Source organism: Ovis canadensis, chromosome 11 (assembly GCF_042477335.2).
Source record: "Ovis canadensis isolate MfBH-ARS-UI-01 breed Bighorn chromosome 11, ARS-UI_OviCan_v2, whole genome shotgun sequence".
Taxonomy (NCBI): domain Eukaryota; kingdom Metazoa; phylum Chordata; class Mammalia; order Artiodactyla; family Bovidae; genus Ovis; species Ovis canadensis.
This window is the reverse complement of record NC_091255.1, coordinates 63280017-63306904: the sequence shown is the minus strand read 5'-3', so window position 1 is coordinate 63306904 and position 26888 is coordinate 63280017. Positions and strand designations below refer to the sequence as shown.

The following is a 26888-nucleotide window of genomic DNA, read 5'->3' as shown; positions in this document are numbered from 1 at the left end:
AAGGCAGGAGGAATCGATGCCCTACATGCCCGCTCCGCCCTAGCACCCAGACTCCCCACTCCAGGTCCCCTACAAGAGAGGCAAGAGGTGCCATCGCCCTGGACGGCCCCCTGGGAGATGAGGACCAGCCCCCTGACCATCGCCCCTTTCCCACAGGTGTGGAGGGACCCTCCTTGTCACACAGGCCCCTTCTGAAGCTGGCGACCCCCTGGGTGGCAGCCATACCCAGGATGTCCACACCGAGCGTCCATTGCCTGAAACCCTCGCCTCTGCACCTGCCCTCTGGGATCCCAGGGTCCCCAGGCCGCCAGCGGCGCCACACGCTCCCTGCCAATGAGTTCCGCTGCCTCACCCCAGAGGACGCTGCCGGCGTGTTCGAGATTGAGCGAGAGGGTGAGCAGCCCCCTGGCCCCCCAGGGTCCAGGACTCTGCTGAACCCTGCCGCTGTTGCCCTTGGGGAGAAGACCCTGGAGTCCCCTGTCCTTGGCAGATGGGCCCCCAGAGTGTCTGACGGTGTGTTTTGTGCGTGTGCAGGAGCACATGCGTGTTTCAGGAGAGTGGGGGGAAGAGCAGCCCTGAATCCCATGGTTTCCCAGGGGAGGCCTGGGGACCCGGGGAGCCCACCCAGCATCTGAGCAGATGCTCAGTGCACTGGGGGGTCACCCACTCGCGCTTCCTGACGCAGCCTTCATCTCTGTCTCCGGCAACTGCCCCCTGAATCTGGACGAGGTCCAGCACTTCCTGACCCTGTGTCCTGAGCTGTCCCTGGGCTGGTTCGTGGAGGGCCGCCTCGTGGCCTTCATCATCGGCTCCCTGTGGGACGAGGACAGACTTACTCAGGTGAGGATGGGGGTGACCTGCCCGGGCCCGGGGAAGGCCTCAGGAAAGGAGGAGACCATTTCCCATGGAGGCAGAAGATGGGGGAGGAGCGGGAGGCTGGGATGTCTTCCTCCAGATCCAACACGGGAGCTCATGGTGCGTCTTCTCCTGGCAAGACAGCCCAGTCCTTTGGGGCTCAAGGCTCTCCTGAGGGGGACCACAAAGGGGCTGGGGACACAGCTCCTCACTTGGGTAGAAGGGGGCTGACTGGAGACTCTCGGGGCAGCTGCTCTTAGCCCAGCGGGGGTGGTTTGGGGTGCACAGAGGCGACCCTGACTCGTGTCCACCCCTCGGCCCAGGAGTCGCTGGCACTGCACAGGCCCGGGGGCCACAGCGCCCACCTGCACGCGCTGGCCGTGCACCGCAGCTTCCGGCAGCAGGGCAAGGGCTCCGTCCTGCTCTGGCGCTACCTGCACCACGTGGGCGCCCAGCTGGCCATGCGCTGGGCCCTGCTCATGTGCGAGGACGCGCTGGTGCCCTTTTACCAGAGGTTCGGCTTCCATCCCGCGGGCCCATGTGCCATCGTCGTGGGCTCACTGACCTTCACGGAGATGCACTGCTTCCTGTGGGGCCACGCCGCCCTGCGCCGGAACAGTCAACCCTGACCTGGTGCCCCACTGGGGAGCCCACAGTCGGGGGCTCCTACCCTGTCCCCAGCTGGTCCCCTTTTCTGCCCTACCGTCCCCATGCTCTGCTTGGTCTGAAGGGAGGTGGTGATTCCCAGGGGATGGCGGAACGGAGAGAATGGGTGAAATAAAGAGAAGGCGGGGCGGCTGCTCCCAACCCGGGTGCCCTCCTGGGGCGCAAGTACTGTGTGCTCCTCTCTGTCCATGCCAGGCCCTCTGGACCCCCTGCATCCAAACTGCGCCCACACATGCTGGGTCTGTGAACTGGGGACAGTGGGAGGCATCCTGCAGCCCTGCTTCTGAGTCTCACCAAAGGAGACCCTATCCCCGCAGACCCAGGACTGCCCTGTCTGGTCCTCAGCTCTGGAGTAGGGGCAGCCGGCGGGGAGGGAAGGGCAGGGGCCACCTCTTAGCTGTCCCATCACCCCAGCGCCCCAGGTTCCCTGCCCACAGTAACCGTGCCTGTGCCCCGTCGGGTGTGGAGTGAAGGGCTGGGGGGATGTGCAGTGAATGGCCAATAGCTGCACCCCCACCTCCAGCACTGCTTCTGCCAGGCCGGCCCTCCCCTCCACCCAGCCAGACCCCTGACTATCTCTACAAGCAGCTGGGGCTGGGGCAGCGCGGGAGTCCAAGGATTTACCAGCATCGTCTCAGCGCACCTCCTGAAACCCTCCAGGTGACCCCAACCTGGTTTCTGCCCCTAACAAATCCCTCGAAAGTCCCCCAAGCTTCCACGGTTCCTTTGGGTCACACCCCTGACTCCTGCTCCTCATGGCTGACCCCCGCCACCCCACCGCTAAAATTCCAGCTTTTATTTTACTGAGGCCCCAGGTCAAAAGCTAGTTCTATCTTAAAGAATATCATTTAATTCATTTCAGACGTTGTCCATACAAAGTTAGCGTTACTTTAAAAAATTACGACCATGATATAAATTGGTAAAAAAAAAAGTCCTGATTGACCTTGGGCAACCCCTGGGCGCAGGTCCACAGGGTGGCCCTGCCCCTTTCTTGGCAGAAGTGAGGCAGAGGGTGGTGAGCTGGTTGGCATCAGTCCAGCCCCAGGAAGCTGAACACTAACTCGAGGGGAAGGGCTGGCTGGGAGGGCTGGGAGGGCCTGGAGGCCCTGGGGTGGGCTGGTAGGCTTAGCTTCTGTTGGGTTACAGCCCAGGCTCTCAGCTTCCCAGTCCAGCTGCGTCTCTTTGCTCCTTCTCTGTCCCAGACCATGGCCAAAGCCTCTCCCACCAGGTCTGGTCCAGGAGCGTAATGGGGAGGCTCACCAGGCCGCTGATGGAAGCTGGGCATGGACTCACAGGGCAGAGAGGGGAGGGACAACAGGCAGGGGGGCCATGGCCAGGCAGGGCTGGGAACCTGGCAGGAACCCCAGCCTCATCCCTAGGAGGAGCTAGCTCACAGTAATGGGGTGGGGTGGGGACCGTACCAGCAGAGCCGGAGGTAGGGGCTGAGCAGCATCCCAGGACCAGGAGGGGTCCTGACGACCGGGCAGTGGAGGTCTGTCAGGGCCTGGGCCCCGAGCTGCAGAGATGTACAGGCTCCGAGTGTCCCCAAGCCCAGGCCTGAGGAAGGGGGCCTCGGCCCCACAAGAAGCCCACCTTTAGGAGCGTCTCCCCTCGGACTTGGCCTCTCCTGGGGGAGGGAGCTCCTGGGAGCAGGGCCAGCCCCATGGGGTCTCTGGGGTGTGGGCAGGGTGCTGTGCAGGTGCACAGCTCGGTCCAGACACAGTCCCCACATCCTCCGAGCTGGGTGGGAGCAGCCACGCCGGCCCCACCGGGCAGGTGGTCAGTGTAGCACCTGGTCCAGCTCATACTTCTCGCAGAAGCGGCTGGTGAAGGGGAAGCAGGTGAGGTATTCGACCCAGGGCCAGTGGATGGGGTAGACGTACAGCCAGATGACCAGCGAGGTGAAGAGGCCGGCGAAGACCACCAGCGACACCAGGATGAGGGCGCGCTTGCGGTACTTGTCGCTCGTGCCGAAGGTGATGTAGGGCAGGAAGGCGAAGGCCAGCAGCAGCCCACTGAGGAAGCCGAAGATGTGGGCGATGTTGTCGATCCAGGGCAGGAGGCCGCAGATGAAGAGGAACAGCACGATGGCCGACAGGTTCAGGAAGGCCTTCCAGGGCCGCTCCAGCAGCTGCCAGCTCTGGAAGAGCTCCACGAAGAGGCAGGCCAGGAGGCCGAACTGCGACCCTGCAGGGCCCACCTGGGGCGGGCGGGCGGGGCGCGGACACGGTCACCTCCAGGCGCCGGGCGGGAGCCAGCGGGGAGCCCTGGGCACAGCCAGGCTGGAACCCTGGGACCCACGTCATCCTGTCCGTGAGCTCCTCCGGTGGGGACCCCGAAGCTGAGGGCCGAGGTGGCAGGGGGAGGTGCAGCCAGTGCCGCCGGAACCCAGCTGGACTCGTTCCCCCCACCCTTTCTGCAGACACCCTACTATGCGCACAGTGGGCACAGCGAGCAGGACAGACACTGAACCAGCCCGGAGCATGAGGGGGAACCGACCAACGAACCCTGCTTTCTTAGCAAGAACGGCCCCACAAGGGCGACTTCACACGGCCCCGCCTGTAGCTAAGGGGCGCAGTGGCAGGCGGTCACGGTCACTGAGAGAAATGAAGCAGGGGCTGGGGGTGGGGGCGGTCCAGGAAGGTCTTTCTGGAGGTGACCTCTACACGTGACCTGGGGGCATCGCTGCTCCCTTGTGCCCAGGGACAGACTAAGGAACTGGCCAGGAAGCCCCCAGCTTAGCTGTCCATCGACTGTTGAGCCTGACACGGCGGGGGCTGTGCATCCCTCTGGCTGACCCAGGTAGGGTAGTGGGGGTGGGGGGGCAGGGAAGGAAGTGGCAGGGCTAGCCCCACCCCGCCCACTCCCCAGAGTGCCCCGAGTTCCCCACCTCTGCCCGGTACGGGAGGAAGAGGGCGCTGGCGAGGTTGCCGGTGATGCCGCTGAGGATGAAGATTATGGAGATGCGGTGCCAGCCGGCCAGCTTCTCCAGGTCACGCAGGATGGTCATTTGGAAGATCACGGACACAAGGCAGTGGACCACGCTGGGCGGGGACACACGGACATCAGCTTCCACCCGTGGCCACCGGCCGGGCACTTGGGGGGCACTGGGGCCCAGCAGGTTGTGCCCTGGCTCAGGGGCCCTTCCTCCAGGGGTCCAGGTGGGCGGGCACCATGGGGGCCTGGGGGTTGGGCAGCGAGGCGCCTCTTACCCAGCGTGGAGGAACAGAGACAGCCAGAGCCTGTAGAACTGATCGGGGACCTCGGGGTTGAGGAAGGGCAGCAGTCCACACACCTTGTCCAAGCAGTGCACCTGGGTCGAGCGCATGGTGGTCAGTCCCTGGGACCCGGCTGGATGGAAGGCCCTGATATGCGGGGTTGGGCCTGGACACCCGCTGCAGGAGGGCGTGAAGGCTGCTCACCGTGCCCAGGGCCCCGCCTCACCTGGGAGCAGAGCGTGGCCTTCTCGTGGAAATAGCCGTGCATGAACTCACAGTATTCGCGCGTGGTGATCTCACAGCTGGGGACAGGGAGGCAAGGGAGGACGTCAGGGGACTGAGTCCCAATCCCTCGCCTGGTGTCCAGTGCCTGGCCGCAGCAGGCATCACTGGCAGGATGGGTGCCCCTCTTCAGGGACCCTCACAGCATGGACGGAGCGGCAGCGGGGACAGCGGCAGAGGAGGAGCACAGGGGCTCGGGCCCAGGGTCCAGGCCGGCTCACCTGCCCTTGGTGCCGATGCAGCAGGGGCGGCCTCGGATCTGGCAGTCCATGTGCGGGAAGCCCGAGAGGTTACTCTTGGCCTGCTCTGTGCAGATCTGCCGGGAGGGGCACGGAGCGGGGATGGGGCTGTGCGGTGGCCAGGTGCCTCCCTGCCCTCCCTGGACTGCTCTCCTCCCCGCTCACTCACCGGCCACTTGGTGATGTCGTCGGGCCAGATGTGGGCACCACTAGAGGCTGGCTCCTCGCAGGTTCTGGAAGTAGAGATTGGAGGGGGCAAAATGTGGGGCCTTGGCACCCCCAGCCTGCCACACCCCCTGGTCAGCATCCCCAGTCTGCCATGCCCCCCGGCCAGCACCCCCAGCCTGCCATGCCCACTGGCCAGCACCCCAATGGGTGGCACCAACTACATGACACTCAGCCTCGTCTTCTCAGAGAGCTCAGCCATGGGTACCTGGGGTCCTGGTTGCACACGGCCCCAGAAGTCCGCTTCTGGCCCAGATCAGACTTGTCCATGGGGGGCCCCGTATCATCCTGCCACTTGACGAAAGTGGCCAGAGTCTCCTGGAGGATGGGGAGGGGCTGGTCATGGCAGGCTGGACAAGGACATGGGTAGGGGCCCCTCCAGGGCAGGGGCTCATTCCCTACTGTCCAGGCCTCTGGCTCATCTCCCAGACCCCCACCCCTCGCTGACACTCCTAGGACTTAGCTTTCACTTCTCTGGGGCTGGGGAGGTTGATACCCTCCCTGTGCAGGCTGCCTACACTGGGTGTGAGGCCAGGGAGGGGCATGTGAAGCCAGGGAGGGGGCGTGAGCCCAGGGAGGCCAGCGGAAGGATGGACGCAGGGCAGCGGAAGGATGGACGCAGTGTGCTCACACTGCCCCTGCTGGCCCCTCCCCCAGGCTGGGCCCAGCGGAGCCGGCTCGGGACGGCATGGGGCTAGGAGGGGCTGCAGGGCCCAGGCCCCCACCGAGCAGTCCTTCCTTTGGGTCTGGATGCAGCCCGAACGGTCGTTTTGGACACAGCAGCCCGAGTCCCGCTCCAGGTCTCGCTCCCGCAGCACGAGCTGCTCGATCTGTTGGTCCTTCCGGATGCAAGGCGAGAACTTGGCTCCCAGGTGGATCAAGTCGATCTGGGGAGGGGGCCGCCGGGGTGGGGATTGTAAGCTCAGGCCCAGACCTGGCCAGTGTGTTCCTCCCGAGGGTGCTCCTGCTGAGCAGGGCTTCCAGGATAGACACAACCCCCCTCTCTGCCCAGCTGGGGGTGACAGAGGCAGGTGGCTCCCTGCTGAGATGCCTCCGTGCCTGGGCCCCTCACCGAGCTGGGGCCGATCCAGAAGTTCTCCTGCTGGATGTACTTCACGCTCTCATACACACCTTTGTTCCTGAGCACCTGGTGCAGTGGCGGAAGGAGGCAGGGTCAGGGCTTTCCTAGTCCCAGGGAAGGGCTTCCAGGAAGGGGCTGAGAGGCAAGGCAGAAGAGAGCCCAGAGCCCCTCCTGCCTGGGCCAGGTCTGTGCCTCGGAGGGACCGGGTAGCCCAAGACAAGGATGCCTCTTGGAGGGGAGGCTAGGATTCCCAGGATGGAGACCCCCTTCCCGAGCCCCACGCACCAGCTGGGTGGTGATGTGCTGGGCGAAGCCCACAGGAGCGATGCCATACGTGCCGATCACCAGCAACGTGATGATGATGTGGACAAAGGTCAGCCAGTAGGTGAAGTAGGGCCTGTGGGCAGGGCCTTGGGTCAGCAGAGCTGGATTCACGCCCCTACCCTCAGGCCTGTGACACCCAGCTGCCGACAGCTCTTACCTGCTCCCAACCCTCCACTGCTCTGCTCAGACTCGTCCACCACCGCAATTCTTAACACGCACCTCTATGCCTTTCTCTCCCCCCTGAAACCCTCCCCGTGGCTTCTCGCTGCTCTGGGAATCAAGTCTAACGCTGCCCACTCCCACTGGTGGCCAGGCCTTGCTGCGCCTGCCCACCTTCCTGGCCTCCTTCCTCTCCTTCTCTTGCAGCTCTGGGAAGGCACCCCGTGCTCTGCAGCCCCAGGGCCTTTGCACACGATGCTTCCTTGGCCCCGTCTCTCTTCACCCAGCTGACTGCTGCTCCTCCTGACCACACACCTCCCCACCCTCTGTTCACTCCTTCTCTGTCCTCCTCCGGGACACACTTCACAACTGCCATCACTTAATTTTTTGTGATCTGGGGTTCAATGTCTATCAGGTTGCTGCTAACTGTACACAGAGAATGGCCTGTTCCCAATCCTCTGGCTTCCCAAAGGTCTTGTACATAGTCCCTCTCCACAGGCCCCTCACTCGGGATCAATGCTTCAAACCACGCCTCTGATCCACCACACCTGCCCTGCTCTGCTGTCCCAGGGCCTGTGTGGCACTCAGTGAATGCTTGTTGTCTGGGATCCAAGGAGAAAGCGGGCCCTGCAAGGAGAGGCAGCAACACCCGACAATTCTTCCTGGGTGACGTGCACACTCGCAGGGTGACCCCAGGGACTGACCCTGCTCCCCCGACACATAAGAGGTGCTCATCAAAGGCTCGCTGAACAAGGAGGGATGCTCCGGGAGAGGGCCCAGGGGGATCTGGAAGCCCCTCGGTCCCTCCTGGGTGGCTCCCAGCCCCTCTCCCTGGGCCTTCTCCTGGGAGCAGCCCGCCGGGACAGTGAGCACCCCCAGGTCTCAAAGCGGGCAGGCCCGGCCGGCGGCTCACCGGTGGCTGTCGAAGCTCTCAAGCTGCCGCTGCACCGTGCTGCTGATGCTGCGGCGGTAAGTGCGGTTCAGCCAGTTGCCCACTACGCCCAGGCCGTAGTGCCGCTTCTTCCGGTCGAAGGCAAAGTGCTTCACCTTGGAGGCGATGCGCTTGCCGCGTTTGGTGGGGGGCACCGGGGCTCGGCTGGACTCCTTCCTGGTGAGAACGGCGGTCTCAGCCAGGTACCCTCACCCCCTCCTTCCCACGAGGGGAGAACCAGGAGGGACCTGCAATCTGGGGAACCCCTCCACCCTGCCCCCCACACCCGGGGCCACCACCACGCTCCACCGGGAAGACTGCCCAGAACTCACAGGGGGATCTGATCAGGGGAGACTGGGGAGGCTGAGTGTGGGATCCCCCGGAAGTAGCTGGCGGAGAGTGGGGGCGACTCAAACACGTCATCGGGCATGGAGCTCATTTCTTCCTGGGGTAGGGGTGGAGTCGGGGACACAGAAAGAGACAGTGTGAGGAGTTACTGTCCCCTGCCCTGCCCCCCCAACAGCTCAATTCAAGGGCAGGACAATGTTGGACAGGCTCCCGGGGAGAGAGGAAGGGGAGACATGTGTCTGCGGGCCCTGATAGTGACTCTTCCGCTGGCATCTGCCCCACCCCAGGCCCTTGCTTTGCCAATGAAAGATGGGGGGCCCGGGAGCTCCGAGAGGTGGCACCCCAATCCCACGGACAGGCTTCTGGATATCTGAGGGGCTCCCAGCAGAGCATGATGGGAGGCCGGGTCTCTTCCCCCAGTTCCCGCCCACCCCAGCCCCCTGACCCCGAGGGCCCACACACCCCATGCTTGCCTTACTAAAAAACGAGGAGTCGAATGTCTCTGCCCCGTCGACCGCGTCCTCCTCCAGGGAGCTGGGGTAAGCAAAGCTGCACTTGACCACCTGGCTCCGCTGTCCCGTGGCCTCCAGCACCGAGCGCCCCTGTGTGGGGCAGAGGCAAGGGCGTCAGGCCCACGGGAGGTGGTCCTGCCCCGACGCCAAAGGGGTGTCAAGGCCATCCGCCTGGGGAGGTGGGACCCTGCGCAGAGCAGGAGCATCTGCAGAGGCCGGGACTGGGCTCCAGCTCCTCCCCCGGCCTGCACACGGTTCTCTCTCCGCAGTTGGCTGCCAACTTCTCCTGGCAACCTCCCGCCTTTAGGCTTGGGTACCTGGCACCCCTGGCACCCCACCACTCACCCTGCACCCTTACTCCCGAGGTTCGGGCTTCTTGGCACAACCCACGGGGCCCCTGCTGACCTTTCTGATCCCACCTCCCATGATTCCTCTTGTGACCACCCTTCACTAAAACTACCTGCTACTGCCTCTTACCCCCAGGCCTTTGCATAGGCCGTTCCCTCTGCTGAGAATGCTGTTCCCTTCCTGGTGAAACTTTCTTTATACCTCCCAAGTGCCCTCTCTGACATCAGCCCCTCTCCTGGGCAAGACAGGGCAGCCTCTCCTCTGGGTGGGCCCCAGCGCCTGTCACACCGCATGGTGACATCTTCCCCTCACCCGAGCTGAGGGCTCTTCCAGGGCAGGGACACTGGCTCAATTCTCTTTGCGGTGCCCCCATGCCCAGCATGTAACGGGGGTTCCACAAACACGGGTCAGGGAGCGGTGACTGTACATTTCACCTCCTACTTCTCCTGTGTGTGTGTTGGTGCAGAACCAGCTGCCTGTACTAGGGAGAAGCTGGGCTAGACGGATGTGGGTGAGTCTGCCTGCTGGGCTGTAGCCCCCTTCTCTGCTCAGGGATCCCGGAGCAGCCACTGCCCTGGCACAGACGCAGGTGCCTGGGAGGGGGGAGAGGGAGCGGGCCGGGCACAGGTGTCCTTACCTTAAGCAAGGCTGCAGCAGCTTGAAAGCTCATGTGGGCCACAGAGATCCTCTTGCGGCGGGGCAGGTGGGAATAGCCCGAGCGGACGCTGGTGAAGGAGGTGAGGGAAAGGACCCCGGGTGTCAGCGGCGGGTGTGGGGCGTGGGGCCGTTCCACATCTTCTGGGTGGCGGAATGCCCGTCCTCGGGCCAGGGGGTCCACGATCTGGACAGGAGGGAGGCGGTGAGCAGAGGCCGCTGGGCACTGGGCCCCTGATGGCCCTGTCCCCGGCTGGAGCCCACCTTGGGCATCTTGCAGGGCTTTGGGGACTCGGTGTCCTGGAAGGAGGGCACCTCTTGGCTGGGGAGCTCCAGGTCCCGCTGGCATGAGGCCTTGAGCCGGCCGTAGCGCACGCTGCAGTGGTGAAGGCTCCGGCGCTGCCAGTGCTGCCGCTTCAGCTCCCAGTCTCCGCTGACCCCGAACCACTGGGCTGCGCCCCTGCGGGGGCGGACAGGGCACAGGGCACATGTCACCGTGGCGGCGGGCCACGTGTGTGGGGAGGCAACAGGGCGCGTGTGTGTGCATGTGTGTGCAGTGGGAGGTGACAGGACATGTGTGGGTGCAGTGGGGGGTGGGGGGCAGACTGACCCCCCCGACTCAGTGTCCAGGGACTGGACGGGCAGAGGCGGGGGAATAAAGTCCAGGGCCTGAGGGCTGAGCTGGGGGTGGGGGGAGCTGCTCTGCACTGCAGGGTCCACCCCCAGCTCCTGGACCCTCTGCAGCCTCCTTGCTGGGTCTTCCTGCCAGGCACAGAGCCGCCCGGGCCTCAGTTTCCCAGGCCTAGAACATAGGCTGCTTGTCCACGCCTCCCACAAAGGGGCTTGGGGCCTCAGAGTGTCAGAGTCCGTCGGGTGGGGAAAGGGGGTCTGCTGCATGGGGGAGCATGTAGGCAGGGGCGGAATGTGTGCTCACTTGCGGATGCTCTGGGACAGTGAGGCCTGGCGGCGGAAGCCAGGACGCTTCTCCGGGCCACCCTCCTGCCATCGCCCTCTCGGCTCCTGGAGGCTGACGCTCTTCAGGAGGGCCGGGTTCCTGGGCCTCTGCCCTCCGGGTTCCTGGAGGCGGGAGAGGGAGACGGGCTGTGACTCCGTGGAGCTCCGAGCCTCCCCGGCTGCCTCTGCTCTGGCTTCCGATGTGAAAACCCAGACAGGACAAACCTCGACCCCAGCTGACCCTGAGCCGCTTTCTCATTCTGAGGGTCAGATGGGCCCTTTTCTAGTGTGTCCGGGAGCCTGGCACTCACTTCCCCAGGTCCCCATCCAGGGCTCCCCCTCTAGGTCCTGGCCGTGGCTAAGCCGTAGGCTGGCCCGGCTTTGCGTGTTTGAAAGCGCCCTTGGCTTTGTGGGTGGCACGAGATCACCTCCCCGGGGCCCTGGGCTGCGTGGGAGCCCACGCTGTGAGCAGCAGATTCTCGATGGACTCTATGGAGCACTGGTTGGAACGCTGATTCATCCCCGTTCTCCTGCACAAGCAGAACGCTGAGAGTCGGGGTGCCCCTTCCCCTGAGTCACAGACAGTCTACCGCCCGCAGAATGGCCGGGGCCGATGGGCTTCCCTGGTGGTCCAGTGGCTAAGACTCTGTGCTCCCAGTGGAGGGGACCCAAGTTCAATCCCTGGCCAGGAAACTAGATCCTGCGTGCTGCAACTAAGACCTGGCATAGCCTAATAAAAATAAATAAAAGAAGGGACTGGGGCCGGAAACAGCCAATTCCCAGGTGGGACTGACAAGAGTTTCCTATTTTCCCTGGCTGGCCATGAGACTGAGTTCCTGAGTTCAGGAGTCACTCCCAGTGACATTGGGGGCCAGGAAGGAGGGGGTGAAGTCTACAGCAGGGGCTCCAACAGGCTCCGGAAGGGCCCCCTTCCAGGAAGTGAAACTGCCCTAAAGGTGCCAGGGGACACAGTGGGGGCCCCTCTTACCTGGGGCAGCATGCTGGCCTGCTCGCTCGGGGCCGAGGTCTCAGGCGGAGGGATGGTGATGGACAGGTTGGGCGGCTTCCGGCTCTGCAGGCGGCTGCTGGACACCGAGGAGACCCTCTCGCCATTCTTGTCATCAGAGGCCATGGTGGGCAAGGGGGCAGGGCAGCTGGAAGGGAAACAGAGGAGGCACAGGTGTATCGTCGAGAGGCGGCAGGACAGGGGGGACACGGGGACAGTGTAGGGTGTCAGGGCGTGCTACGGCGGACAGCCTAGATTGAGAACAACCCGTGGACAGTTGGTTCAAAACTGACTCCGATACTAAACCACACAGCAGCACGCTGAATCGGGCTGGGTGGGGTATGGTGAGAAGGTCTATTTTCATCCTTCATTTGCATTCTAGGCCGGCAGGAGCCTGGGAGGTCCCCAACTTGTCACCTCATTCCGTTTCTGGTCTCTCTGCTTCAGGCGAGGACCACACCCAGAAAGGAATGTGAGGACCAGGGATGTGATCTTGGCCTGCCCATCAGTCTGGCTAGAGCAGGCCAGGGGGCCGGAAGGCAGATTCCTTGGACAAAGGGCCCTGCCTGGGGCAGGGCTTCGGGAAGACAGGGAGAAGGCTCCAGGCAGCCCTCATATAAGGGACCCGCATCTGTGCAGGGAGCAGGGTGGTTCTCAGAGAAGGAATCCCTGGGCTGCGAGCGAGGAAGAGAAGGTCCAACCTAACTCCTGGGAACATGAGAAAGCCGCCGTGCTAGTCCCTGTCCCCCCAGACTACCAAGTTCCTCTTTCAAAGATAAATGAAACTGCCATCTGTCTGTTACTTTGTTCTTTTCACAAAGGAAGAATATTACATCTTAATGATAAAAATGATACATGAGCACTGCAAAAGAAAAAAAAGACCCAGACGACTAAAGAAGAAAGTGAACTGCTGGCCCGCCTGTCACCCCGTGCTCCAGGAAAGAGCTTGGAACATGCCGCCAGGTACTTCTCTGCACCTGGAAAAGGACACAATACTTAACACTTCCTTGTTGTTGTTTAATTGCTAAGTCGTGCCCAACTCTGAGACCCCATGGACTGTAGCCCACCAGGCTCCTCTGTCCATGGGATTTTTCCAGTCAAGAATATCGGAGTGGGTTGCCATTTCCTGCTTCAGGGGATCTTCCCGACCCAGGGATCAAAGCTGCATCTCCTGCACTGGCAGGCAGATTCATTATCACTGAGACGCCAGGGAAGGCCACTTAACACTTTACATGCACGTCTATCATTTCTCGACAGCATGGACATCCTTATCTGTCAACGCAGACAGATCTACCTGATCTGCCTTGAAGACTGGAAATGTTTCTAAGAATGGAATGTACCAAGATTTATTTAACTCCAGACTGATGGTTGCTTAGATTTGTGTCCAGTGTCAAGGAACACCCTTGCCTACATCATGTGTAGGCTCCTACACATGTGTGCTCCTACATCATGTGTAGCACACATGTGTTGTGCTATGCTATATCGCTTCAGTGGTGTCCAATTCTGTGTGACCCCATGGACTGTGGCCCACCAGGCTCCTCTGTCCATTGGGATTCTCCAGGCAAGAACACTAGAGAGGGCTGCCATGCCCTCCTCCAGGGGATCTTCCTGACGCAAGGATTGAACCCCTGTCTCCTTACGAATCTGCATTGGCAGGTTCTTGACCACTAGCACCACCTCCAAGTTTTGTAACAGACAAACAGTAGAAGGGGAATGACTGGACTGAAGAATAAGTGTGTCTTGAATTTCAGTGGAACTTTCCAAATGGCCCAGCCAGGAGGAAGTAGCAATTTACCCCCATCTGGGGCTTTTCCATCCTCCCAGGTGCCAGTGACTCCCATACCCTCTTTGACCCAACAGAACGAACACCCTCTGACTTGACTAGTCTCTCCACTTCACCTCTCACTCTGCCCTGTGACCTCTGTCTTGCTAAAATCCTTTGCTGTTCCCTCTCCCTGCATCCCAAGGCTGCTGGGGCAGGTCTAATTTCTCTTCCCTCATATCCATCTTCTGATCGGGGTGGGGCCACATGTGGCCAGGGTGCCAGATGTCAGGGCAACACAGCGGCCACCTTTGTTTCCAGCCTGCCTGCTTCCTCACCCCTGCCTGGCCCCCAGGTGAGGCACCATCGCCTCTCACCTGCAGGGTCCCAGCAGCCTCCTGACTCCTCCTGACCTGCTGCCCCCTCGAGCCCCCACCCCAGGACCACTTCCACCCAGTGGCAGAGTTCGCCTTTTTCAACACTAGGCCAGGATCTCCAGTTCTCACTTAAAACCAAGTCCAAACTTCTCACCGGGGCTGCTGGGCCCCTCGTCCACTTTGTCTCCTCCTTGGTCCCCACCCTCACCCCAATCAGGCCACCCGGGGTCCCTCACTGCCCTACACCTGCCAAGCTCTATTAGGAGGTGCTGGGGGGTCATGGTCAAAAGCACAGACAGGAGCTGGGTAGCCCGGGGTTTGACCTGCATCTGATCACTGGTCACCTAGGTCCTCTCCTTATGGGGGGGAGTAACCCCCTCCCCTAAAGAGACATCCCGGGCATCACATGACTGCACGCATGACACGCACTTAGGTGGTTTGCCCACGGATACTCGTTCAGGAATGTTCACAGCTCCACGTTCACTGGAACTCAAAGGTGGAAACAAGCCAAACGCTCATCAAAATACAAGTGGGAAGAGGGAGAGATGAATTAGGAGCTTGGGATTAACACATACACACTACTATATCTGGGGCTCCCGGTGGCACAGAGGTAAAGAATGAGCCTGCCAATGCAGGAGACGCATGGGACGAGGGTTCGATCCCTGGGTTGGGATGATCCCCTGGAGAAGGGAATGGCAACCCACTCCAGCATTCTTGCCTGAGAAATCCCATGGACAGAGGAGCCTGGCAGGCTACACAGTCCACGGGGTCACAAAGGGTCGGATAGGACTGAGCACACACCCGTTCCTTCCTTCCTCCTCACTACTATATACAAAACAGACAATCAACAAGGACCTACTATGCAGCACAGGAAACTGCTCAGTATTCTGCAGTGGGTCTTCCCTGGTGTCACAGTGGATAAGAATCCATCTGCCAATGCAGGGGACACGGGTTTGAACCCTGGTCCTGGAAGATCCTACATATCGCGCAGCAACTAAGCCTGTTCATCCTAACTTCTGAGCTTGCACTCTAGAGCCTCTGAGCCACAACCAGCAAGCCTACGTGCTGCAGCTACTGAATCCCGAGCACCTGAGCCTGTGCTCCACAATGAGAAGAGCCACCGCAAAGAGACGCCCGCACCCCACAACCCAGAGGAGCCTCTTCTCGCCACAACCAGAGAAAGCCCGTGAACAGCAACAAAGACCCAGTGCAATTAAAAAAAAAAAAATCTGCAGTATGGGAAAAGAGTCTGAAAAAGGATAGATATACGTACATGTATAAGCGAATCACTTTGCCATACACTTGAAACTAACACATGATATGTCAACTATAGCCCAATACAAAATAAAAGTTTAAAACAGGGCACTATAATCTATGGGGGAAAAAAGAAAAAACTTACAAATGGGTAAACAAACTGTGCTAAATCCACACAAGACACTATTACTCAGCCGCAAAGCGGAATGACTCGCTGAGACAGGCTGAACAGAGATGAACCTGGAGCACGTTACGCTAAATGAAAGAAGCCAGACACAGACAGAACACATACTCCAGGGGTCCAAATGCAAGTTCAGAAGAGGCAAGTCTATACACTGAAGAATGAGTCATGGCTTAGGGCTGGGGGTGACAGCTAAAGGACGGGGGATTCCTTCTGAGATGATGAAAATGTCCTAAAGTAGATGAGTTTTACATGAATTGTATAAATTGAATGTGAACTATATCTTAATAAAGATGGTTAAAAAAAAAAAGTTACGTGCTCCATAAATGTTGGGCCTTTGGTTGGGACCCTGCTGGCTCTCTCCAGATCAGATTAGCGCTTGTGCACAGCAGGTGGCTCCTTCTCATCATTCTGGTCCCAGCTTGAGTGCCACCTCCTCCAAGGAGCACCCCCTGACTGCCTGAGGCAGCACCCCTCCCACCCCATGTGTCTCTCCATTGCTTCACCCTGCTCGTCTCCCTCTTTCTGCCTTATTCACAGCTGAATCCCTACTGTCAGCAGAGTGCTGGCCCACGGGGTAGCATCAGTACATATTTGTTCAAAGTCAGATAAGCAAGCAAGGAAAGCAGCTGGTACCTGGGGTCCATGCTACTCGGCTACCCAGTTACCTACCTTCAGGCTGTGGGCTGAGCTTGTGGTTCCCTGGGTCTTGTTGCTGAGGACTTTAGAGCATGTTCTAGTCCTTTCCTCACTCTGCAGAGATGCTCTGGGGTCAAGTCTCAGCTCTGTGGAGAGGTGGCTGGATGCAGAGACAGATGGAAAGACAGACAGATGACTCCAGGTCATGCAGGGCTGTTTCCTTGGTGCTCACAGCCTATAAGGAAGTGAAGGCAGGCTCAAGGGGGTATGTCAGGACCAGTGTATCTTTCCATCTTCTTGACCTCAGTCTCCTCATCTATAAAATGGGGATAATTCTACCAGCTTCAAAGGTGGGAGATTAAGAAATAACCCCTCTTCTCCCCTTGTGATGATGAGCTAGGTTCTTTAGAGCGCCCAGACGCCAGGGGCCTCTGGGCGTGTACCTAACAAAACCACATAAAGACCCGGCCTCTGGGCTGGGAACCATAATCAATACGCTCCCTACTTTCTTTTCTTGTTTCTAGAGAGCTTCATTAGAAACACTGAACTTTTAAAAACGCAGGCATTATTGGCTATCTTCTGATCAAGATTTCTTTTCAGTTAAACAAAGGCAGATATTCAAGGCAGTGTTTAAAGGATTCAGACATGTTTTGGCTCTTTAACAATTAGTTTAGGTGAAATCTTCTTCACTTATGCAATGCAGGAGACCCGGGTTCAGTCCCTAGGTTGGGAAGATCTCGTGGAGAAGGGAATGGCTACCCATTCCAGTATTTTTGTCTGGAGAATTCCATGGACAGAGGAGCCTGGTGGGCTACAGTCTGTGGGGTCACAAAGAGACACAACTGAGTGACTCACACATACACACCATAAAAGGATTAAAAAGTGAACAACTCGTGGGACTTCCCTCGTGGTCTAGGGGTTAAGACTCTGTGCTTCTGCTGCAGGGGGGGACAGTTTGGTCCCCAGCTGGGGAACTAAGATCCCACATGCTGTGTGCTGCGGCCGAAAGAAAAAAAAAAGTGAACAGCTTGAGGGCATGCCTTTGTTTCTGAGAAGTCCACACAGTGGGCATGCTGGTATAGTAGAGTAGGGGCCCCTTGATGGAGCCCCTGAGGGCTGCTGCGGGCAGGACGGGGTCAAGGCCCCAGGTGGGCCAGGCCTTGCCTGCCCTTTACCTGCATTATCCTACTCTGTCTTCAAAACTTGCTTTGAGGTAGATATTATCAACTACCTTTTTGTGAATAAGAATGGAGGCTCAAAGGGGTTGAGTAACTTGCCCAAGCTCACACAGCCAGGATGGGGAGCAGCTGGGACTCAGGCTGCTCTGGCTACAGGGCCCGAAGCCTCTTTGGCCACAGGCGCCCCTTCTCCCTAAATCAGGAGTACACCTGCAGCCAGAAAGCCTGCTATCTGGGAGACAGGGCAGAGTCCAGCCTGGAGAGAAACTTGGTCGAACATCTCAGCACTTTGCAAGCCGTGCTCCTCAGTGGCCTGGGGTCACCAGAGGTGCCCAAGGGGCCACCATGGGGTAAGCTGGAGGCTGGGGGAGGGCCCGGGACCCCCCGATTCCTCACGGCAGCAGTCCTCTGGCTTTGAGCAGGGCCTCTCACCTCTAGTCCTACAACTGCAGATGAGAGCTCTGGGTACAGAGTGGGTGCCAGAGAGCTATCTGAGGCCCAGCTGGGGGCCCGGGATGCTTCCTGCTTAAGACTTGACCAAGACTTGGGCATTCTTCCTTCTTTCCCACGTGTGGGGAGTGCTGACCTGCACCCCAGGGCAGACGGGCAGTAGGCAGGCGCCTCAGACGCCACTTGGCACCACTCAGGGGACTGCTCCAAGACAACAGCCTCTCCTGGGGCCCCAGCACGGAAACTTCTCCCACTGGGCTGCCCCTCGGACCAGGGCGCAGTGAGAGGGCACCAGGCGGGCACCGCCCTGGGAAACTGACACCAAGGACGAGTGGAGGCAGCGGGGGGAGGCTGGGGGTGAGTCTGGGGCTGCCAGGCCTGAGCTCAGTAAGGTCACCAAACAGTTGGATCCCTGGTTGACTCGGAGCTCCTGATGAGAAGAAGGGCAGACCCAATCCAAGGCTGGGGGTGGGGGGACTGGACCCACCCCAGGGAAATCCTAGCAGTCCCAAAGAGAAGTGGCCAGTCCTGGAGAGCAGAGGCAGGGCAGGGGCGCCTTTCACGTGGAGCCATGTAACCATCCTCATAGTGTGGTGCCCAGAGCCTTGGCCTGTAAGCAGCGTGACCTTCATGGCCTCAGTTTCCTTCTCTGTTGAGCAAGGGGGGTTGGACAAAATGATGTACCGCCGTGACATCCTTGAGCCCACATATTGGGCATAAACACACCACTTTGCCCCAGTCACTCTCCCCCTGCAGAGGGGATATGCCCCCAGCTGATGCAGACACGGTGGGTGGGGGCACCCGAAGCCCAGCCCCTGCCTCCAGACTCAGGGAGGGAGGAGCTGGGGGTGGCAGGTGCCTGGGGTAGATTCAGGGGTTGTGGACAGACTCTGGGCACCCGCCATAACCCAAGTCTAGGGCGTGGAAGAGCCCAGATGGCAGAAAAAGTGCTGGAGCGCTGGGAGCACTGGGAGCGCCTACCCCGCCCAATGCTTATCTCCTGCGCCCCAAAAGTGCTTGCTCATTGCAGAGGAAATTGTGACATCCTGGGACCAGGCTTCCTCCTGACCCAGTCACATCCGCTGCTCTCTGAGAGCCCCCCGCCAGGCCTGCCACAGCATCCAGCCCATGGGTCAGGGGTGGGGAGGTTTGAGGGCTGGACCCACCTGGCTGGACCACTGCCACCTGCCCATAAAAATTCTGGCCTTGGTGGGGGCCTGTCCCAGAAAAAGGCCTTCAGTCCCAGGGCACCCAGGAGACCCCAAAGGGGCCTGGGGAGAGGAAGGGGGTCCAGCCTGGAGTAGGGGGGTACATACCCAGAGCAAGTGCAGTACAGAGTTCAAGTCACCCCAAGGTACACCCAGGGTCTGAAACCCCACCGCCTCCACGCCCAGAGGCATAGCCTAGGATCAGACACACAGGGCAGAAACGCAGACTCAGACACTGCACGCTGGTTTCGCCAGGGAATCCGGTTTCCCCACAGGGCGGGGCCGGGCACCACCAGCTGAGCCCTGTCCTGGCAGCCACAGCCGCCAGGGCAAGCCAGGCCTCCCCGCAGCGGGTCCCCCGCCAGAGCCCTACCAGGGCAGGTGCCCCCTCCCCAGGCTGCATGGGCCCACCGTTCCCGCCCCCCCTGCCCCCAGGTGTGGTTCCATCCCTGGGAATCTGACTCTGGTGTCCTGCTTCTCCCTCCATCTGCCCACCCCCACCACACCAACACACCAGCAGGTTTCTGAAGCCATCCCCGGGTCTTGCTCACGGTGGATGGATTTTCCACACCCCTTGGGGCTTTGAGGACCTCCCGAGCCAGAAGCAGGCAGGGCAACTTGACACAAGGACTCAGCCTGAGTGTGGCCAGATGTGGGGACACAAGGGAGGGAGGGGGCCCTGGGAGGAGGGATGAGCAGCCCCTCCCAAGAGGGGCTTTCTGAACCATAAGGTCAGGAAGGTTAGGGGATCCCCCAAAGCGAGGGCCTCAGGCACCCTGAACAGAGGAAGAAGAAACCACCATCTGGCCCAGAGGTTCCCCCCAGCTGGTGGCAGGCGGGCAGTCTGGAGGGAAGGGAGGCGGCCAGGCAGCTGGGTCCTGCCTGTCCCCCCCGCTGAATCACAGGATGTTGGGGTGAGGGCGGGGGGCAAGGAAGTGGCCTCTCCCCGCTCTTGCTTCCCTGTCACAGAAACTGAAACCCGCTTTTTTCCTCCCCACAGCCATTCTAGAAACCGGGTCGGTTTTAGAAAGCGGCAAGGAGGAAGCGGGCCCTCGGGCGGCGTGCAATCCCCCAGTGCAAGCCCTGGTTCTGCTGAGCTGGGGTGGGGGCCGGGGGGAAGCGGGGGGCTGCTCTGGCTGCGGCAAGGGGCAGCTTACGTAAAAGGTGCCACCTGGCCAGGATCCCTACCCGCGGCCCCACGCTGGCCTGAGCAGCCAGTGACTCACCCTGAATGCCTCCCTGCCCTGGCAAGAGTGAGTGTGGATAGGAGAGCCTGGCAGGAAAGAGCCAAGAAGGCCAGCTGAGGGTCGGACAGGACCAGGAAGACCAAAAATGGACAGATGAAAAGGGAGGGAGGCAAGTGTCCCAGGTTGGGGCCGCAAACCCCACCATCAGAGTTAGAGGAAGGAGAGTGGGGAGGGGATGCCCATCTGTCTCCAGAGGCCAGCGGGAGCCCTCCCCGGGACCCCCTGCCTCCTGGCAGGCATCCGCTTCCCCAGGGGAGCCAGCCAGCAGACTTATTTCACAGGCCGCCCTTCAGCCCAGTTACCCTCAACGGAGAGGAAAAATGAAACCACTTGTGGGTTGGCGCCCCAACCACAGGGAGAGGCCCCACTCACAGAGGGCCCTGGCCCAGGAAGGCCTGGATTGATCCTGCTTTCTGCTCAAACTCGAGAAGATACAGAACCTGAGCGCAGGGTCAAGGGCCTGGTGACCTTCCCCATCCGAAACCAGGCTCGGGCTTCCCACGACCGGGCTGGGGTAGCTTGAGAGTCATGGCCAACCACAGACCCGGGACGTGGGCGCCAGGCTCCAGGCCACTGCCAAGAGCATGCAGGGGCAAGGAGGACAGGTTGCCATGTTCCCAGCCCCCACCCCGTACCACCCGGAGGTTTGCTCAGGACCACACACCAGTGGGGGGCTGGCCGGCAGAGATGTGAATGCCCCATCCCCTGTAGGGACCCCAATTCCAAAACCCAGCTGGAACTGCCCAAGCCGCATGGCCCCCCATCCTAAGGTGTAGGGCACTGCTGGTAACATATGGGGACAGGCATTATTGGGAGGGAAATGCCACCAGATGGCCCCAACCAACCACAATGCTGTGCCCTGTCCACCACGGTGCCCTCCCGGAGGCCCCATTGGGAATCTCTGGCCTCCAGGAGCTGCTGATGGAAGCAGACCAGGGACAGCAGCTGGGCAGAGACCTTCCAGACCTCAGACAAGTAGCAGCCTCCAGCGGCTGGGGGCCGAAGGCCGCTCAAGGACAACAGCGGGAAGGGATGGAGCGGCTGGGTCCTGGGATGCTCTGCCTGGCAGCCTGGCCTCCTCTGGGAAGCTGGTCTTTTCCCTCCTGGTTCTACTGCTCCTGGAGCACAGCCGGAAGGCTCTGGTCCATCCAGGCTGGATACCAGGGCACAGGAGGGAGCCTGGTGGGGTGAGGGGCACATGAATCGCTGGGCACCACACTGACCCAGACCTGGCGTGAACCAGGCTTTGCTCCAAATACTCATGAGGAGTTTGCCTCTCTCAGGATCTGCAGGTACTGGGAGCTGGGTTTCCACTGGTCCTTGGAACTAGTAGGACCTAGCACATGCTCAGTGGTTGCGGGGGATGGGTGCAACACGGGTAGGGGAGGAGGAGAGGCCCATGTCCCTCCCGCTGGGGTCTCCCGGACCCTGAGGCGTCTGCAGACACGACCAGCCCCGGCACACAGAGCAGGCCTCTGTCTTGAGCTTGCGAGGGCGGAGGCCACCCAGTTCCCATCCACGCCTTGTGGCCTGGCTCCAGACAATGAGAACGCTGTCCCACTTGGGGAGACGGGGTCAGAGGCCCAGTCCTGAGCACTGTGTGATATTAAGCAAGCCACTTGGCGTCTCTGAGCTTCAGTGTGTTATGGGGTCACCCTGGGAGGCTGGGGAGCTGAGGGACAAAGCCTGATATTCACAGAAAGGTTAAACACTTCGCCCGCTGTCACTCAGCCACTGTTGGGCCCTGGGCTGCCCAGGGTCGCTCACCTCAACACACTCAGGACAGGGCCCCGGGTGCCCCTCACTCCTGGAGGCTGGGGTCGGCCGTTAGCATGGAGCGAAGATGCCAGGCAAACACTTTTCAGCTTGTAAACAGTCATTAAGGAGCTAATAAACCAGACTTCCCAGAATCCTGCCCTGGGGCTTGCTCCATCCCTGGAAGAAGCTGGCCCCAGTCCTGACGCCTGCTGCGTAGACGTGGGCCAGCCAGGCCCCTCAGACCAGAGGGGCTCTCCGCACACATTACCAGCTCTATCTCTCCACCTTGCTTTGGAGCCACTGAGGTCCTCTTATCGAGAAATGGGAGCTGAGAGGGCTCACACTCTAGCTTGGCCTCCTATCTACTGGAAGACTGAGCAAGTTATGACTTCTGAGCCTCAGTGTTCTCTGCTGTGAAATGGGGTGATGCAGCAGAGATGACATGACGTGGTGAATGCCCAACGCCAGGGAACATTGGTGGAGGGTAACTTGTAGCTTCTTTTATTCCTGGCTGGCCTCCGCCACCATGGCTGACTTGGTTTCTACATCTGAGCCAAGCGGCCCAGAGGCAGCAGATCTCTGACAGGTGGGGAAACTGAGGCTCGGAGAGGTAAAGGCACCTGTCCAAGGTCACACAGTTAGGCCGTGGGGCTATGGCCTCCTGCCATCTGGATACTGGTGAGGCGAAGTGGCAGAAGAAGGGGGTGGTGACTCAGGAGCTGGAGTGAGTTTGGGGTGCACAGGCCTTTGACTCATGAGTCCTTCCCCGCCCCCCCAAGTAGAAATGACATCATCTAACGCTTGGTGGCACTTCCCAGCTTATCTAGGGCTTTCACAAACATTCTCTCATCCTTGTCCTTATCTCACGATTGTCATTGGCTGATAAAGCCATCAGCTAATGAGCCAGGGCTCGGGCAAGACAGCAGTTCCAAGGCCGGCTTCTACCCAGTCCTGCGCAGGTCCCCCTTCTCTTCCAGGCCTTCTGGGGTCTGCACCCAGGGGCAGGACCTTGGGAGAGCCATCAGGAGAGGGGACGACCACCAGAGGATCCTCGTGGCACAAGCTCTGGGGCCACACTTGGGAGGCAGAGAAAGCCAAGCTGGCCTGGCTCCCGGCTCCAGACAGCCCGGCCAGCGGGGAGCAGGGCTGAGGGTCACGGCCTCCACAAAACCCCCCACCCCACCCAGCAACATGACGCACACACTGGAGAGTGGGGGCCAGCGGTTCACAGCCTGGTCCTCCCTTCCCTCCCTCCAAAACCCACCCTCCATTCCCGTGGCCTCCATGATGCTGAGGCCCCCCACCCTAGACCCGGCTACTTCTAGAGGATGACACAGCCACGATGCTATTCCACAGCCTGTTCTCAGCTTGTCCCCCCAGCAGGCCATGGTAAGACCTCTGGCCTCACCATGAGTCCATCCCAAGGGCACACGGACATGTCCCTGTTACTGTGATGTTTCTGTTACTCCCTCACCATGCTCCTCGTGCAGCCAGACACCTGCCCAAGCTTCACATGAACCACCACTGGGATCCTCCCAGGCAGACCATTGTGACCCCGCTGCGGAAACTGAGGCACAGACTATTTAAGGGACCCTCCCCTCCATCCTACTGACCACACTCTCATAGCCCAGGCACCTGCCAGAACCTGTGCCTTGCTTTTTGGCTCCCCCAGCTGAGAATCACCCCCTCCCACTGCCACCCCCACCCTCCCGGCCAGCATCCCTGATGGGTCCCCCTTGTCTGAGCTGCCCACTTAGTGCCAGCCACTTTTCTGGATGGTCGGATGGCATCACCGACTCTATGGACATGAGTTTGAGCAAGCTCTGGGAGATGGTGAAGGACAGGGAAGCCTGGCGTGCAGTCCATGGGGTCGCAAAGAGTCGGACATGACTGAGTGACTGAACAACAACTTTCCTGGAAGGTTCAGAATGTGCCTTCCCAAGGCTCTGAAACCGCAAGCCTTGCATCTGGGTCCCTAGATAAACTTACTGAACGAGGGAACGTGGACACAGTGGCTGTCTGTACTGCTCTGATGCGGAGAAGAAAATGCTCTCTTTATGCTGGTCCTGAGAGCAGCCCTTGCTTCGCAGCCTCCCCACTGTGGTCACCACTCCTCCCCCAGGCTGGCCCAGCTGGATGGGAAATCGGGAGCAGAGGCGTGAGCTCACTCTGGAAATCCCCAAGGGTGGCCAGGGCAACACTAAGGTCTGCTCCAAAGTGGGCGTCACGGAGACCCGAGAGGACCTGCAGTCTGGAGTGTACATCCCCTTCGATGTTGCACAAGGCAGGTGGCGGGGCCATCCTAATCCTGCCACCCCTCATCCCAACCCACAGGGAAGTGCCAGATGGCTCATCCAAGTCACAGGCATAAACATACCATCCCTTGACTTCCTGCTCTCATCTGAGGCCTCACCTGGGGAAGAGTTTACACAGCAAGTCACACAGCCTGCAGAGAACTCTGGCCACCACCCCTGACCCGGAGCTGGGCTTGGACCCCAGCGACCCCCACAGTGCATTTATGGCATGATTCATTCCTCCTCTTAGAGGACCAGGAGTCCCCACTTTGGGCAGTGAGCGTCTGCCTGTGTGTGTGTGTGTCCAAGTGTGTTACACCAGGTACTGCTGCAGCTCAGAAATGAGTAAATGAGGTAGAAGTCACCTGGTACTCTGTTGCCAGCTGGTGGCACAGGGTTTTAGGGCTGGACTTGGAAGAGGTGGCCCAGGTTCAACGTGAGGCCCTGCTGATTACTTCCTGAACAGCTTTGTGCAAGTCTGACGGCTGCTTTATGCCTTCAGAGGCACACAGAAGATGGGAGGTCGCTATTACAGGTTGGTTTTGTTTTTGTTTTAGCTGAAAAGGTGAAAGCCTCACTCCAGCCTTTTAAAGTTAAAAGATTAAAAGAAGCCCCCCAAAGCAAAAGTCAAACCAGAAACTGCCACTCCGACCCCACCAGGGTTCCCAGGTGAGAAGGCCAGGAACCACACGTAAACAGGATGGAGGGTGGGCGTGGGAATGGAGATTGTCAAGAAGTGGGCAGGGAGGGTAGTGAGGGGGCCTGGGCTCCTGGGCGTGGACAGCTGCTTCATCCCATCCTGCCCTCTCTATGACAGCCCCCGCTGCAATTCCCTGCACAGCGGGGAGCCCAACACAAATAATTAATTCAGAGTTGTCCCTACCGGGAAACCCCCTGGCCTGTGGCTCCGGTGAGCCCCATCTCTCACTGGGGCTCTGCTAACACCAGGAGCAGGGGGCGCCTCGCTGCACTAGCATCAGGGCCCACCCTGGGTCTCTCATCTCACCCAGGGTTCCCACAGCCACCGAGGAACTTTTTACTGCAGGAGGGAAGCAGACTGTGAAGCGGTAAGGAATGTGTCCTGTTATTCCTTGGATGTTATTTTCCTGATATAAGTGACTGAGGAGTTAGGAGTAGGTTCAGAAGGGAAAATGACAACTGGTCACATGGTGTCAGGCATCCAGGCCCGCCCAGCAATCAAGGGTTGGGCAGTCTCTGAGCACAGAGCTCACCCCCTTCCCACCCTCCACACTGTGCGGATGTCTGACCCCCAGGGCTGCCCTGGCTCACCCGGCATGGGAGGTGCTCTGGGGGTGAAGCACTCCAGGACCCAGCTGTGAGAGAGTCCCTGTTTCCAGCCCCTCCCCATGGCACCCAGAACTGCTTAATGCAGGGCCTGGGGTTTAAGTAGGAAAGAGGCTGGTGGCACCAAGGGCAGCCTGCTGTTGGGACAGGACTGCCCTCACGCCTTCTTACTGCTTATCTCATTTGGGTTTCTTCCTCCTCTAACCTGGTGAAACTGAGGCAGGGAGGGGCAGTCAGTGAGAAGTAACCTGATGAACCGGGTACCGCTCCAAGCTCAGCACAGCACTCCTGACACTTCCCGCTGGATAACTCTTCATGGGGTAGGGGGCTGTCCTGCACACTCCAGGATGTTTAGCATCATCCCCAACCTCTACACGCTAGATGCTGGGAGCCACAACACTCACCCTCCCTACCCCACCGCCAGGTGTGACAACCAAAACTTCTCCAGACACTGCTGAATGTCCCCTGGCAGGCAAACCACTCCCCCAGGCACGTTTGAGGGTCACTGCTCTGAAGAAGCTTCACTTTCCACCCTGCTCTGCCTCACCTACAGTGACCGTAACAAGACACAGACGCTGGGCCCATTACATTTCAGCAAATACCACCCACACAGGGTCCTAAGGCTAGCCATTGGGAAAGAGCAGCCAGTCCACGTGGGGTGTCAGTCCGCAAGCCCTCCCCTCCTCAGACTCTCCCTTCTCGGCTCCAACTCCAGGCCTTCTCCCTCGGCCTTCCACCCCGGGCTCCTCTCTGCCCTGGAGTTAGGGGCTTATACTCTAGAGACATACTCCTCTCTAACTCAACGCAGTACTCAAGCCCCTCTGTCCAGAAGTCAGGACTCCTGGGTCCAACTTCTGAGCTCCGGTCCGGCCTGGCTACGGCACCTGTTTCCACCCCGGCGAGGCCGAACAAACTCCCCGGTCGCTGCAGCTCACCCAGGAGAAAGTGGAGGGGCGGGGAAGGTCTGAATTCCGGGCGCTTCTGGGGCGAGGCGGGACTGCGCGGTCCTGCCCTGGGGCTTTCCCCCCCGCTCTTCCTCCTGGGACTTTAAACTGCGGCCCAATCATCCTGTCCCTGCCTCTGGTGACTCGTGGCCCAGGGACCCGGGAGGTGTCTTATCCGAGCTGAGCCTAGGGGCCAGCAGACCCGGTCCAAGGGCCCCGTCCCAGTCCAGCCCCGGCCTCGGGTATCGGCCCACGTGGAGCCAGCGCCGGACCCTTCGCCGGTCACTCACCGCGGCCCCGGGCGCGACCCCGCGGCCCCTCTGGCGCCCGGTGCCCAGTCGCCGCGAACCGACCCCTCCCGGGGCCCCGCGCTCACCTCCCTGCGGCCCCAAGTCCCCGGGACTCAGCTCCTAGCTGCGCCGGCCAGCCGCTGGGTAGTGGCTCCCGGGGGCGGGGCCCCAGCGCTCCGCCTCTTCCCTACCTGCGCGC

General features: G+C 60.4%; 2 protein-coding genes across 5 annotated transcripts; one reads left to right on the top strand and one right to left on the bottom strand.

Moving 5' to 3' along the window:
• The first annotated feature begins 26 nt into the window (after positions 1 to 26).
• LOC138414769 (serotonin N-acetyltransferase-like) lies at positions 27 to 1533 on the top strand. The gene is made up of 3 exons (XM_069542548.1): positions 27 to 393; positions 686 to 840; positions 1179 to 1533. The coding sequence occupies exons 1-3, from the start codon at positions 231 to 233 to the stop codon at positions 1482 to 1484; spliced, it is 624 nt and encodes a 207-aa protein (XP_069398649.1). The 5' UTR covers positions 27 to 230; the 3' UTR covers positions 1485 to 1533.
• An 815-nt stretch (positions 1534 to 2348) lies between these two features.
• On the bottom strand, positions 2349 to 26888 carry RHBDF2 (rhomboid 5 homolog 2). Of its 4 annotated transcripts, none has more exons than XM_069543908.1 (19): positions 26776 to 26888; positions 16049 to 16175; positions 11785 to 11950; positions 10777 to 10919; positions 10107 to 10302; positions 9826 to 10029; positions 8802 to 8930; positions 8313 to 8425; positions 7963 to 8157; positions 6852 to 6963; positions 6558 to 6632; positions 6211 to 6372; positions 5694 to 5803; positions 5430 to 5493; positions 5243 to 5337; positions 4966 to 5041; positions 4734 to 4834; positions 4412 to 4565; positions 2349 to 3721 (listed from the first exon to the last, which is right to left on the bottom strand). In XM_069543908.1, the coding sequence occupies exons 3-19, from the start codon at positions 11926 to 11928 to the stop codon at positions 3302 to 3304; spliced, it is 2493 nt and encodes an 830-aa protein (XP_069400009.1). In that variant the 5' UTR covers positions 11929 to 11950; positions 16049 to 16175; positions 26776 to 26888; the 3' UTR covers positions 2349 to 3301. The 4 variants fall into 4 exon arrangements, with proteins under 4 accessions (XP_069400009.1, XP_069400005.1, XP_069400008.1 ...); XM_069543904.1 differs by having other exon boundaries at positions 16049 to 16250; positions 26776 to 26882; XM_069543907.1 differs by having other exon boundaries at positions 16049 to 16250; positions 26690 to 26810.